The 13,787-nt window shown below is 46.7% G+C and overlaps 1 protein-coding gene across 1 annotated transcript; it reads right to left on the bottom strand.

Moving 5' to 3' along the window:
• Nucleotides 1-8,703: 8,703 nt before the first annotated feature.
• Nucleotides 8,704-12,329, bottom strand: LOC120713682 (receptor kinase-like protein Xa21). Its single transcript, XM_039999625.1, has 2 exons — nt 9,676-12,329; nt 8,704-9,319 (listed from the first exon to the last, which is right to left on the bottom strand). Exons 1-2 carry the CDS (start codon nt 12,293-12,295, stop codon nt 8,949-8,951), a joined length of 2,991 nt encoding a protein of 996 aa, XP_039855559.1. The 5' UTR covers nt 12,296-12,329; the 3' UTR covers nt 8,704-8,948.
• Between the last annotated feature and the right edge of the window lie 1,458 nt (nt 12,330-13,787).

The following is a 13,787-nucleotide window of genomic DNA, read 5'->3' as shown; positions in this document are numbered from 1 at the left end:
CCGGAGAAAGAAAGAGGGGACGTTCCCAGAAGGCTCACGACGGTGTTCGGGCTGCTGTGGGTGTGGGGATGACGAAGGCATGAGGCACCGGATCACGTGACCGAAACGTGCTCGAGAGGCGCGGACGAACGCGGACGGGCGGCGCGTGTGTTCACTGCAGAGCACTCGCGGCAACTAACCGCAGCCCGCAGGACCGTGGATTTGTGGCCGTAACCCGCCACGTGGCCACATCGACGCCTCTTCCCGTTGTTGCGTTAATGAAACGGCGACATCGATAAGGGCGGGCGCGGGAGGGGCGAAGACGAACCAAACTACGATCATTAAGAGCGTGGCTCTCTTAAGCGAGAAGGCTCTCCCGTCTTCGTCACCGCTTTACTTTACAAGACGACGACTCGGTGGGAGAAGGCTTAGCTCCTTATGAGCTCTGCCTGAGAGCAAGGTATATATCAAGTGCAAATGTACCTCTTCGTATACAAATTGTGCAAACTTCAATTTGGACCATCAGATCAACATCCAAGGAACATGGAAAGATTGAGTAATTTTACAATTAAACGCCCGCCCTTGGATTGGATAATTATATTTTTGCAAATTCCCCTCCCACTCCTGCATCCCTCCCCTTGAATGTTGATCCAATGACCCAAATTGAAGTTTGTATAGTTTGCACGAAGAGATTAGTTTGCACCTCATATAATCCCAAGGTTAATAATATAACTCGTTGCCGTCTATAAGAATTTTTTCAGCTCATTTCTCAGCTCACGTGTGTAGTAGTTAGTTTTTCCCCATCATTTTATGGTCAATTTATTTCTCTCACAAATTGTTTTGATTCTTATATCGAAACCAATTGTAACTTTACAAGTTACAACTCTTCTTTTCTCTCCACTCTCTCCACTCTCTCCTCCGCATCAGCATTCACCCTAGTTAGTGACCGGTATTATAATACTTGCTCTGACGTGTGGTTCTAGAGGCTGACTTGTTAACACTCGAAAGTAGACGGTGCCACTACCATTGCGTTTGGAGGTTGACCGGGTGAAAGGTGGGCGATCACGTAGCGTCAGTCACTGATACTACTAGTAGTACGGTTGAGACATGACGGGTGTGACGAGAAGCTCCTTGCCCAAGAAGGGTTCGGGCCTCCCATTCTCCGTACTGACCGAAGCTGACACTGACAGGGCAAAAGCGTACGGACGGAGAGGACGTGAACAAGAAAGAAAACCTGCTAGGCGACAGCAGGGTGACTCCGTCGAGGAAGAATCTGACTGGTGCCTGCAGCTTCAGGGCGTTCGAGCGCGTCGCGTCTCTTCTCATTGTGCTTCCTTAACGCGGCGGGCCTGATTGAGATTTGATCCCCCAATGACAGGGACGAGCAAGAACAGGGTGCGAATCCTTCTTTTGCTTAGCGCGTAAGCATCTTGCTGCCCTAACCGGCGGCGCACGGCGTGGAGACGACAGACGGTTGAGGAGGGAGCCAGTCAGTCCACTGCCGGTCGGCCTGGAGCTCGAACGCAACTGGGCCCTTTTCCAATTCCAAACCTCCCGTCTCTTCCGGCGGTTTTTATTATTATTTTTTATTTTCGTTTTTTACAAAAATATATATTCGTTTTCAAAATTTACAGGAATATACCCCGGCCGCCCCGCTGCCGGGCGGCCGGGATCTGGTCGCCCCTCTGCGGGGCGGCAGAGGATTTTGTGCAAAAACTTTTGCGAAAATATTTACGCGCAGGTCCCTGAGGGCCGGTCGCCCGGCAGCAGGGCGGCCGGCCTTGGCCGCCCGGCTGCAGGGCGACCGGCTCTCCCACCCTTATATAAGGGTTGGCTGGTCCCCCACCCCTCATTTGCATCACTAAAATTCCAGAAACCAAGAAAAAAGAGGGAGGGAGGGAGAGAGGCGAAGCCCTGCCGGATTTTCGAGCCGGCGACTGTAGGTAACTAAATTTTTTCAAGGCTTTACAAATAGATTATGTTGTAATTATTTTTTTTGAAACAGTAGATTAGCAATCAATTTAATATCATGATTGTGTGTCCAGATATGTCGAGCAAGCTTCGTTTTCAAGTTCATTATGGTGACTACTATATTTCTCATGATGCATATGGAATAGATCTATCAGCTTTTGAACAAAGAGAGTGCGGAATAGATAAACCCTTAGAGAGGAGTTTTGGTTCCATACGCAAATGGCTTCACGAGATATTCAATGTGAATCCAAAGACTCATTTCCTAACTGTTCAGACTGTGACGAATTGGGGAACTGAAGGGGATTTCTTGGAGTTGATGCTTATAGCAAACACCGAAGAATGGCGGACTTACATGCAAGCAGCTCTTGACCGCGGGTGGCCTCTTGCAATGCTAATTCAGATTCACCAGAAGGCAGCCCATTTCGGTGAAGGGTCAACAAGTACATCATCTCATATGAACCAAGCAGTGGAACAAGAGTCTTGTCACCTCCCGTGGTGTCGATGTGTTGGCACACACCCCTAATCCACGTTGTGACACTCACTAAGAGTCCTGTCACCTCCCAAGTCACCGAGACGAGGGCGCTCACTAAGAGTCTCCATTCACCATCCCGGCGTGGTGGAGCTCAAGCCACGTACAAACTTCTTCGGGCTCCCACAATCGTTGTCAAGCTCCGGAAGAAACACCTTCAATCACCAAGATCGCCTAGGTGCTGCCAATCACCAAGAGTAACAAGCTAGGGTCTTCACTTGAGTAAGAACCGATCACCAAGAACGGATGCACACAAGCTTCTCTCTACTCAAGTCCTTAGTCTTGCTTCTTGATTGATTGAATGAACAAATATGAGAATGATGAAGCTCAAGGTGGCTCTCAACAAGAGTATAGTGTATGAATGTAGCCTGGTGTCAAGAGAGTGTAAAATGATCCATTGGAGGGGTATATATAGGCAGCTCACACGAATAGAGCCGATGGAGAAAAGCTGCCAGAAAACTGCGTAGCGCCGGTTAATCTGACGTACCTCCAATAGTCAGCGTCGGTTTAACCGATGAATGTAAACTGCCCTTTCTGAAAACTAGCCGTTACAATTTGGGCAGATTAACCGACGTATCATCGGTTTAACCGGTGAGTATAGTTGTCCACTGATCAACTGAAAAACCAAGTCTCTGGATAACTGCACCGACGTTAACTCAAAACCATCGTCGGTTTAACCGATGAGTACAACTTCTGAAATCCTTGGAAAAACCATCTCACTGGTCAATTGCACCGACGTCTCATTTCAAACAGCGTCGGTTTAACCGGTGTATTGAACTTGAAATGCCCTGGAAAAACCAACTCTGGACTAATGCACTGACGTTAATACAAACAAGATCGGTTTAACCAGTGTATAGACCTTGTCCAGACTTTGCTGACTGCGTTTAACCGACGTATAGAAAAGTGGAAGCGTTGGTTAAACCGGTGTATAGACTTTTTCTGATTTTGACTTTTCTGATTTGAGTCTTGAGTGAAATCCAAATATTCTTGAGATATAAGTTGAAAACCACTTATTTGAACTTCTAAGAACCTGAGTTACCATAGTGTGCATCCATTTTCAAATGACCATGTCCATGCTCAAGTTACTTGATCTTAACCCCTCTTAATAGTGCGATCACTACAAAATAATAAAACCTATACTAACCTAAGTGTCCTTCTCAGCCTTATGACACTTAGGACTAGAAAGATCCATAGTCTTGACATATATTTGAGTTGAATACCGAGATCGCCTTTTTGCATAACAAAATTGAGGGGCCTCTTTTGACATATGACCAAATGAGCGATAATGATCTATTAAACTGCACAAACTCATTAGTCACAATAATGGTTGTCATTAATCACTGAAACATACCTAGAGGGCCTAGATGCTTACACCGTTGCTAGGTGAATGGCGAGACAATGGTTTTGGAAATCCAGTGATACAGGATATTAGGAGTAATGAGTATGAATACAGAGAGAATGAGATTGTGCAGGGGGCAAAGTATCCTAGCATTGAAGCTGTGAAAGATGCTGTAAAGCTTTGGGCTATATCGTTGAGGAAGGAATTCAGAGTTGTGAAGTCTAGCAGCAAAGAATATGAGGTGAAGTGTGTCAATGGCGATTGTACATGGCTAGTACGTGCCTACAAGGGCAAGTACAAGACACATTGGGAGTGTTCAATTGTTACACCACATACATGTAGATTAACTGCTGTTGCGCAAACTCACCGTAACATCACATCCACTTTCGTGACTAAGAAGATGTATGTGGTGATTCTGGACAAAATTGATTATGAGCCAAAATTGATAATTAGGGACATCGACGACCGTTTTCAATACAAAATCAGCTATGCAAAGACTTGGCGGGCAAAACAAAAAGTGTTTGAGATGAGATTCGGCACATATGAGGCATCATATGATAACCTGCCTCACATACTGTCAGCAATTGTGCAGAGAAATCCTGGAAGCGCGACTGATACCTACATTGTACCAAGTTTATATGGGGGACCTGGGTTTCTGCTTCGTGCTTTCTTCTGCCTTGGTGCATGTGTGAGGGCATTTATGTATTGTCTTCCTGTTCTATGTATTGACGGCACATTCTTGACAGGAAGATATAAGGGGACAATACTGACAGCGATTGGAGTTGATTGCAACAAGCAGGTGGTTCCCATCACCTTTGCTTTTGTTGAGAATGAGAACACAGAGAGCTGGTACTAGTTCCTTGAACGTGTGAAGATTCACGTTGTTGCTGGAAGGCCTGATGTTTGCCTCATCAGTGACAGACATGCAGGTCTTCTAACAGCAATAAGGCAACTATATGAAGGAAGTCGAGGACAACCTCCTCTTTGGCCAGATGTTGTGAGTAGGTGGTGCATAAGGCATATGGGTGCAAACTTTTATGAGCGCTTCAAGAATAAGGAACTTATGAATTTGTTCAAGAGGTTGTGCACTCAGAATCAGCAGCGGAAGTTTGATGCATTGTGGCAGGTGCTAGATAACATATGCGCCGAACTGCTAAAGGAACAGGCCTCAACCTCCAGCCGGAGATGTTCCGGCGGCAGACCTTTCACATAGTGGATTAAGGATGCACCTAAAGAGAAGTGGTCAATTCTATACGACACTGGTGGTCGTCGATATGGGATCGAGACAACCAACCACGCAGAGTGTTACAATATGGTAATGCGTCATGTTCGTGGATTTCCTCTTGTTGGCATAGTTGAGTTCATCATGTACGGATGTACAAGGTACTTCAGAGAGCGGTACCAGGCAGCTGTTGTCTTACTTAATGATCTAGGAGTGATTTTTTGTAATAGGGTCACTAACTTCATGAAAGAAAAGATTGAAAAGGCTCAATATCATAGAGTGGTCTCCATGGGCACAAAGGATCAAAGGTTTGAGGTTTCATGCAAGGACATGACAGGGCAGGGTGTTCGCAGACAAAGGGTCGTTCAGAATTGCTTGATAACGCCGGAAGGCAAGGTTTTTTGCAGATGCAAGAAGCTACAGCTTCTTCACTTACCATGCTCCCATGTCATTGCGGCATGTTCAGAATCTTGGTTGGATCCTGGGTTTTTGTTTCAGAATATTACAGAAAAAAATCACTGTGCACACTTGGGGCCATGAGATATATGGCATAGGCAGTCTGGGATCATTCACTACACCAAATATCTCTCCAATGTACATTCCCAATCCAGATGCTAGGAGAGGGGTAGGTCGACGGCAGACACTTCGTATCCGTAACGGAATGGATGAGTCTGAGGCAGGAAAGAAGAAAAAACGATGCAACCTGTGTGGAGCAGATGGTCACACTTACACGAAGTGCCCTAAAATACAAGAAGATAATGCTGGTGCTGAGGTTGGACCTTCTGGAAATCCCACCGATGGATTGCATCCGGATTTTGGAGCCCGTCGCGTCTAGATTTCGTTATGTGTGCATATGTATTTGAACCAGATGTATGGATATGTATTCCGGCCTGTATGTGATAATTACATTTCGTTATGTATGGATATATATTTACACCAGATTGTAGCATGTAATATTACGAAGGTATTTGTGTAGTAAGATTTCTTGGTTGCAGTTCTAAATGTGTAGGTTGGTTCAATTAGATTGCTCACTGAATGTAATGTACTGAAAATAGAAGGGTAGTTACGAATCATAAATTTTCGGTTTGCAATACAGTTTTGTAAACAATGCTACGATTACAAAGCAGAGGTCTAAGTCGTTCGTACTACTAGGTACTTGAACAATGAAAAGCATGGCATGTGCAACACGATAACCTCGTGTTGTGAGTAAACCTAACATGCCTTATGAAATGTAAAATGCCGGGATTACATGGTGGTGCTTTACTGAGTGCACCGGGGATATTTTCCCTTCATAATAGCTTCAGACCCTGCTTCCTTAGCACGGCGGGCCCTCTCTCGCTTCCTCTCCCTCTCTCGCTTCCTCTCCCTATCAGCTTCACGTTCCTCTGCCTTCTGACGTTCCACTTCTGCAATCCTCTTCTGAATCTCTTCCTGGTTTTTCTTGCGCTTCTCCTCCATCTATTCTTCATGCAGCATTCGTTGCCACCTTTGTGCAGCCCACCTTGCTTGACGCTCCACGTGGTCCTTATCCTGCTGAGATTGCTCGGTGTCTAACCACTGCATGAAATCACATAGAGGCGGTGGAGTCTTTCCCCAAATCATGTTAGAAGTCATTACTAGATCTGAAAGTGACAAACTCTGATAGTATTTTGTAGTACCTTTGCTCGGTCCTTGCCGTAATGCTTGGGTGGGTCGTACTCGTAATTCTCGCACATGAAGAACCTCTTGCCAAAGTTGTCCCCAAAAACCCTTGATTTCATTAGTTTGCACAAGGATCCGCAAAAACACATAGGCACCTGGACTCCTTGGGGGACTGTTTCCGTCATCTTACTCCATGGAATGTAGGTGGATTCTGAGGATGCTATGGTGTTGAGCCCTGGCAATCACGAGTGAGCAATCAGATTGCTAATATACTATATCAACGCTAATCATTATCAGTAACTACACCTAAATGTACCACTAATCACTCCTAATAATAATTAAACTGATTGATAAACTAATGTTTCAACAAAATACTTTCTACAATTTTCTAATATTTTCTAAAAAAATTTAATATTATCTTCCAATTTTTAAGACTTTCTAATACTTCTCTAATAATTTTCTATTACTTTATAATACTTAATCTAACACTAAATGTACTGTATCAACGCTAATCATTACAAGTAACTTCATCTAAATGTACCACTAATCACTCCTAATAATAATTAAATTGATTGCTAATCTACTGTTTCAACAAAAATAATTACAACATAATCTATTTGTAAAGCGTAGAAGAATTTTGGTTACCTACAGTCGCTGGCTCGAAAATCCGGCAGGACTTCGCCTCTCTCCCTTCCTCTTTTTTCTTGGTTTCTAGAATTTTAGTGATGCAAATGAGGGGTGGGGGACCAGTCAACCCTTATATAAGGGTGGGAGAGCCGGTCGCCCGGCAGCGGGGCGGCCTGCAGGGACCTGCACGCAAATATTTTCACCAAAGTTTTTGCACAAAAACCCCTGCCGCCCCGCAACGGGTCGATCAGGTCCCGGCCGCCCGGCAGCGGGACGGCCGGGGTATATTCTTGTAAATTTCGTTGTAAAAAACGAAAATAAAAAATAAAATAAAAAACCGCGTCTCTTCCGGCCCTGCCGTTTCGATCCGCGGCCCGGGCCCAATATTGGTCGAGTCCTTCTCGGCATTCTGGGGCCCAGGAACGGAGGCCCACTGGAAAGAATGCTCTCCTCCGCTCTGACGTGGGCCTCCGTATCCGTCGAAAGGCCCAGCCCGTCTCCTGCTTCATTCGGCCCACGCCGCGGTTGGGGGATGCTCTCCATTTCTCCTCGGTGAGAGGGAGTGGATTGGAGCCGCGGGGGCCCTACGGGCTCCGGTGACTCGCTGGCCGGCCCCTACCGCCATCACGCCGGCTGACCGGCCAACCGACCGGCGGCAACCGCACGGCACGCAGGTGGACCTCGACCGGCAGCAGCAAGCAGGTGGGCGCCGCCGCCTCGTCGGTGACGCCTGCCTGCCGGGCACACAGCAGGCGAGGCCCGCGCCAGAGCCCCTCGCCGAGTCATCTCAAATCGATCGCGAACTGACGGTACAGACCCCAACAGAGATTAGAATGCAGAGGAACATCCGAACATGTCACAATCTTGTATTAGCTGATCGACATCAGAATCTGAGGACATGGGGTACAAAGCTCGCCAATGCGTTTCTTCCAGCTCCAGCCAGGAGAGGGGGTCAGTACAACAACTTCAGCGGTTATCGATGGCAACTCACCGTCACCTCGCTCTCAGCCCTGATGCTAGACCATGGGACGACTTGGCCAAGCAAAAAAAAAAAAGGGGGGGGGGGGTCCTTCTCGGCATTCTGGGGCCCAGGAACGGAGGCCCACAAGAAAGGATGCTTTCCTCCGCTCTGACCTGGGCCTCCAGCCCATCCACTCATATCCATCCAATACGGAGGACCGCCAGCCCGTCTCCCGCTGCATTCGGCCCACGCCGCGGTGTGTGCTCTCTGCATTTCTCCTCCTCCGTGAGAGGGAGTGGAGTGGAGACGCGGCCCTACCGGCTCCGACTTGCTGGCCCCTGCCGCCGTCACGCTGGCTGACCGGCCATCCGACCGGCGGCAACCCTAAGGTACGGTTCATCCTTTAATCCTAAGATTTGGACCAAATATATGAGTACTATAATAATTCCCAAAGGCATGGTAAAAATTCCTTCTCATCTTTCTTACAGTATCTAGAACTTCTATATTTGCCTTCAGACTTAAGAACAATGACCTTTTATTTTTGAGTCTATAAGATAAGGAGACTTTTTCAATTTTATTGAACCCACACATCCGACAAAGATTATTAAAATCCCAACATTTGTATCACAACTAATGCACAAATTCGATCAGAATCTAAAAGTGCTAGCTAGGCACGTTCCTATTCTCCTTGCAGTAGCGTCATTTTGGTTCTGTACAGCTCCTTGATGATATCTTTGATTGCCATTCTACGTGATGGTATTTCTTCAGAGCAAGATATCCCAAGCTGAAGTAGCGAAGTCACGGCATCCACCATTTTTCTATTGGAAGGAACACCTGATTTTGCAGGCTCATTTTTTAACTCCATCGCCAACTTGGCGTCTGCAACATCCATAACTCTGGTGTTTACAGCCGTCTCTGCATACATGCGAAGGCTTAATCCTTGTTCAAATGTACTGTCAGTGGGTCTTCTTCCGGTCACCATCTCAAGAACAAGAATGCCATAGCTAAAAATATCTCCATAGGTTGAAACTGTATTCCCCGCACCATATTCTGTGCATAAACAAATGATGTTTGGGTTAAAGATATTATGACACATGATATATTCTATGGCTGGACGCAGTTAATAAGTACAGATGACAGACGATAAATACTAATAGAATCTCATTAGTTCAGGGGAATATCCCACAATTTTATCCATCCATCTCTCTCTCTCTCTCTCTCCTCTCTCTCTCTCTCTCCTCTCTCTCTCTCTCTCTCTCTCTCTCTCTCTCTCTCTCTCTCTCTCTCTCTCTCTCTCTCTCTCTCTGTGTGTGTGTGTGTGTTTGTCTTTCTGTCTACTGAAATAATACACTCTCTTTTATATATAAGTAGATGACATATCAAAGTGAACAACAGTATCGTCTAACCTGGAGGAGCATAACCAATTGTTCCTCTGAATCCCATCGAGCTGGTTGAGGGCCAGAAAGATGAGCATCCCTCAGCAAGAATTCTAGCAAGCCCGAAATCTCCAACATGTGCTACCATATCAGCATCAAGAAGCACATTACTTGGCTTGATATCACAATGAACAACTGGGAGGGCACTGTGAAAGTGAAGATGGTCCAATGCATGAGCCACATCAAGGAGTATACTCACTCTTTGATCGAGATTTAAGTGTCTCTCCACCCCTTCCTCATTTGACTTAGAATGTAGCCAATGTTCTAAGCTACCATTGGGCATGAACTCAAGCACAATTGCTTTGAAGTCATTTCCTCTGAAATCAATGCTTGAGCAAGCTGTAATTACCTTGACAAGATTCCGATGGCGCAGGTTTCTCATAGCTTCACATTCCGCTGTAAAACTTTTAAGTGCCCCATGTATCTGAAGATTTAGTACTTTCACAGCAACAAAATTTTCACCAGTTGCACCTTCAATTTCTCCTCTGTATACAGACCCAAAAGTTCCAGTACCCAGCAAATTATTTGTTGAGAAACCATCAGTTGCTTTTAGCAATTGTGAGTAAGCAGACAATGGGCTGTCTTGCAAGGACGATGCTGAAGGACAATTTGCTAACCTTTTCTTGCACCAAGAAAACAAGAAATATGCCAACAACAAAATTATGACTAATGCTCCCCCGAGGGAAAGGATCACCGTCACTACTGGAAATTTGTGCTTCTTCTCTGATGATATCATAGAACAATGAGGCAAATGCATGTTTTCGATGCCCCCACATAGCTTGTCATTGCCTTGCACTGAAACTGCAGTTGCATTTGCAAAAATTCCAGCGGTTGGCACTTCCCCGGCAAGGTTGTTGAACGAGAGATTTAGATAGTGAAGAGTGGTAAGATTCTCAAAGAAAATAGGTATCTGACCTGACAGATTGTTGCTTGAGAGGTCAAGAGTTACCAAACCCTTAAGACCACTAAACCGAAATGGGATACTACCATGAAAGAAGTTGTTTTGGAGTTGGAGCTTCTGGAGAAGTTGACATTCACCAAGAGTATCAGGGATTTCACCTGATAATCTATTTGATTGAGCCCAGAGTATTGTGATGCTTTGAAGATTTCCAACTTCATGTGGTATTGTCCCTTCCAACTGGTTATGCGAAAGATCCAATCCAAAGAGTGTAGAAATGCTGAATATACTACTTGGGATCGTACCATTGAAGTTATTGCTGGAAAGGACTATTTCTAACAAAGATGACAAATTTCCTAAACTTCTTGGTATGCTACCAATAAAGGAATTGATATGAAGATACAGGTAATTTAGTTGGGTAAAATTACCTATTGCTTGGTTGATATGCCCAGTTAATCTGTTGTTAGACAGTGACAACTCTGACAGGCTCCTAAGCTTACTCAACGAATGGGGGAGAGTTCCTGTTAGATAATTGTTCTCTAGACCCAAAGTTAGCAGGCCGACAAAATTGCCAATTCCTTCAGGTATAACTCCTGATATTTCATTATGTGATACAGAGAAATACTGAAGTGAAGTGCTTAAATTTGAAACAGAAGAGGGAAGCACACCACTGAATCTGTTGTAATCTAGTTCCAAACATATCAATTGGGAGCAGTTTGTTAACGCAGACATGAAGCTCCAATCATCAGTTTGTTCGGCTTCAAGCGAATTATAGGCAAGGACTATCCACTGGATACTTTGTAAAGATCTAATCTCCGAAGGAACTAAGCCACTAAAGTTGTTCATTGCAACCTCAAAGTATTGCAGCTTAGAAGCGTTACCCAATGAAGTTGGGATACTTCCATGAAACTGGTTTTGGTTCAAGAACAGAGTCTGGAGAGAAGGAAGATTGCTCAGTGCATTTGGTGGTATTATCCCACTCAGCGCGTTATTAACAAAAGAAAGGAGCATAAGGGAAGAAACATTCCAAATTTCAGGAGGAATTGCTCCAGATAGATTGTTTGATTCAAGGCTAAGATAACGCAGACCGGTTAGGCCACCAAGAGTTTTAGGAATTGGTCCTCTCAATGTGTTTTCCCCCAAATCCAAGTGTTGGATTGATGACATGTTACCTAAAAATGGTGGGACCTCTCCAGACAAGTTGTTGGCATAAAGATTCAAATAGACGAGATTTTTCAAGGAGCCAAAGTGTGTTGGGATCTCACCTTGAAGGTGATTGTTCTTAAGACTAAGCGAGATGAGCTTACTGCACTTTCCCAAGGCCGACGGGATGCCGCCTTCCAAAGAGTTCAAACTGAGGTTGAGCTCTTGCAACCTACCCAGACGGCCAAGCTCTGGGGGGATCTCCCCCAGGAGTTTGTTGTCGTTTATGTTGAGAATCCTCAGGAAGGAGAGGTTGCCCAAGAATGGAGAGACGCGTCCAGCCAGGCCAGAGGACTCGAGATTCACTGCAACCACCTTTTCAGGATGCCGACGGCTGCAGGTAACTCCTTGCCAGGAGCAGTAGTGATTGGACGAATTCCATGAAACCAGTGACCCGGTCGGGTCCAAGAGCATGGATTTGAAGTCGGTGAGCGCGAGTTCATCGGCTGCAGTGGCATTGCTACTCCCGCGGCCGAGTGATACCTCCATGTGGGAACAAAGCAGCAGCAAGAGAGACACTATTGCCGCCCCCCCCCCCCCCGGCAGCCGCGGCAGCTGCATGTTTTCCTTGTTTATTTGATGGGTGCTGCTGGTCGTGGCTGCAAGTCCTGAAGGCTCAAGCTCCGCTACGCTGGATCCAAGGAGGGTGTGTATATGCCCTATAGGGTGATGGATTGTTGGACACGCCTAACAGGCACGCACCTCTGCACTAGTCTTCGCTCAAGTCGCTGTCACTTCTTAACTGACGTCTTAGTCGATGCAGAAACTTGACGCCCATTTCCTACGCCAAACCCCTATTTTTCTAACTTGTCGAATGGGGCGGACAGGGCCACAGGGGGCAGGACTCCCAAGTCGCAGACCAGTTTGCATGGATGGTAGTGCATGGGAATCTGGTTATACCTCAGCATTTTGCGGGCTGAAAAATTAGGGCCCTTTCCTTTGTTCCGGCCCTGCCGTTTCGATCCGCGGCCCGCGGTGGGGGACTCCTATCTATCTTCTGGAAAATAGATAAATTATTTATTTTTAAAGTCTATTTGACCTAATTATTAAATAAAAATTTCGGCAACCATGTTCGACACTTTGATATGATTAATTCAACATTTTATTGAATCGGTTCAACATTTGATATGAAAATGTTGAAATTGTGCAAATGAAATGTTGAAATCGGAGGTATGAAATGTTGAAGTGTTAATTTTTAAATGTTGAATGGCGATCGGGCAAGCTTCTTCTTTGGCGAGTGGCAACACGCTGCAGCGGCACATCGCGGCGGCTGCATGCTGCAGGCAGCGGCAAGCGGCGGCTGCGCGAGGCAGGCAGCAGCAGGGGGCGGCGGAAGGCGCGCAGCAACCAGTGGCAGGGGAAGCCGTGCGGCAAGCAGAAGCAAGCATCGACGACAGCGGCAGGGGGCAGTAGTAGGCGACAGGGGGAAGCAACAGGCACGGCTGGTAGCGCGGGCGCGGGCGCGAGCGCGTGGCAAGGGTGGTCGGCGGTGATGGCGGTGGGGAGAGACCGAGGCGAGCGCGTGGCGAGGGCGGTCGGCGGTGATGGCGGCGCGGAGAGACCGAGAGAGAAGCTCGGGGAGAGAGTTAGGGGTTGGATGGATCAAGAGTTGTGATTGTTTGCACGAATTTCAAACATTGGAAGGTGGGGAAGAAAAAATCTTGTAGAAGATGGATAGGATTGGCGGTGAGGGTGGGGGCGCGGGGGCCAGTAATAGAGGCCCACAGACAAGAATGCTTTCCTCCGCTCTAACCTGGGTCCAGCCCATATCCCGCTTCATTCAGCCCACGCTACGGTGGGAGGATGCTCTCGCGTGCTCTCTACATTTTTCCTCCATGAGGGACTGAGGGGAAGTAGTGGAGTGGAGCCGATTAGGGTTCGGGGTTCGGGATTGGGGTTGGGCGCTAGGGGCGGGAGGTGGGGTGGAGCGGAACGCGGCAAGAGCACCGCCGGCCGGGGTGGTGGTCGAGGCCGGCAGCGA

Source organism: Panicum virgatum, chromosome 6K (assembly GCF_016808335.1).
Source record: "Panicum virgatum strain AP13 chromosome 6K, P.virgatum_v5, whole genome shotgun sequence".
In the NCBI taxonomy this organism is placed as follows: Eukaryota; Viridiplantae; Streptophyta; class Magnoliopsida; order Poales; family Poaceae; genus Panicum; species Panicum virgatum.
Note: the sequence above shows the minus strand (reverse complement) of the source record. Positions and strands in the feature narration are given on the sequence as shown.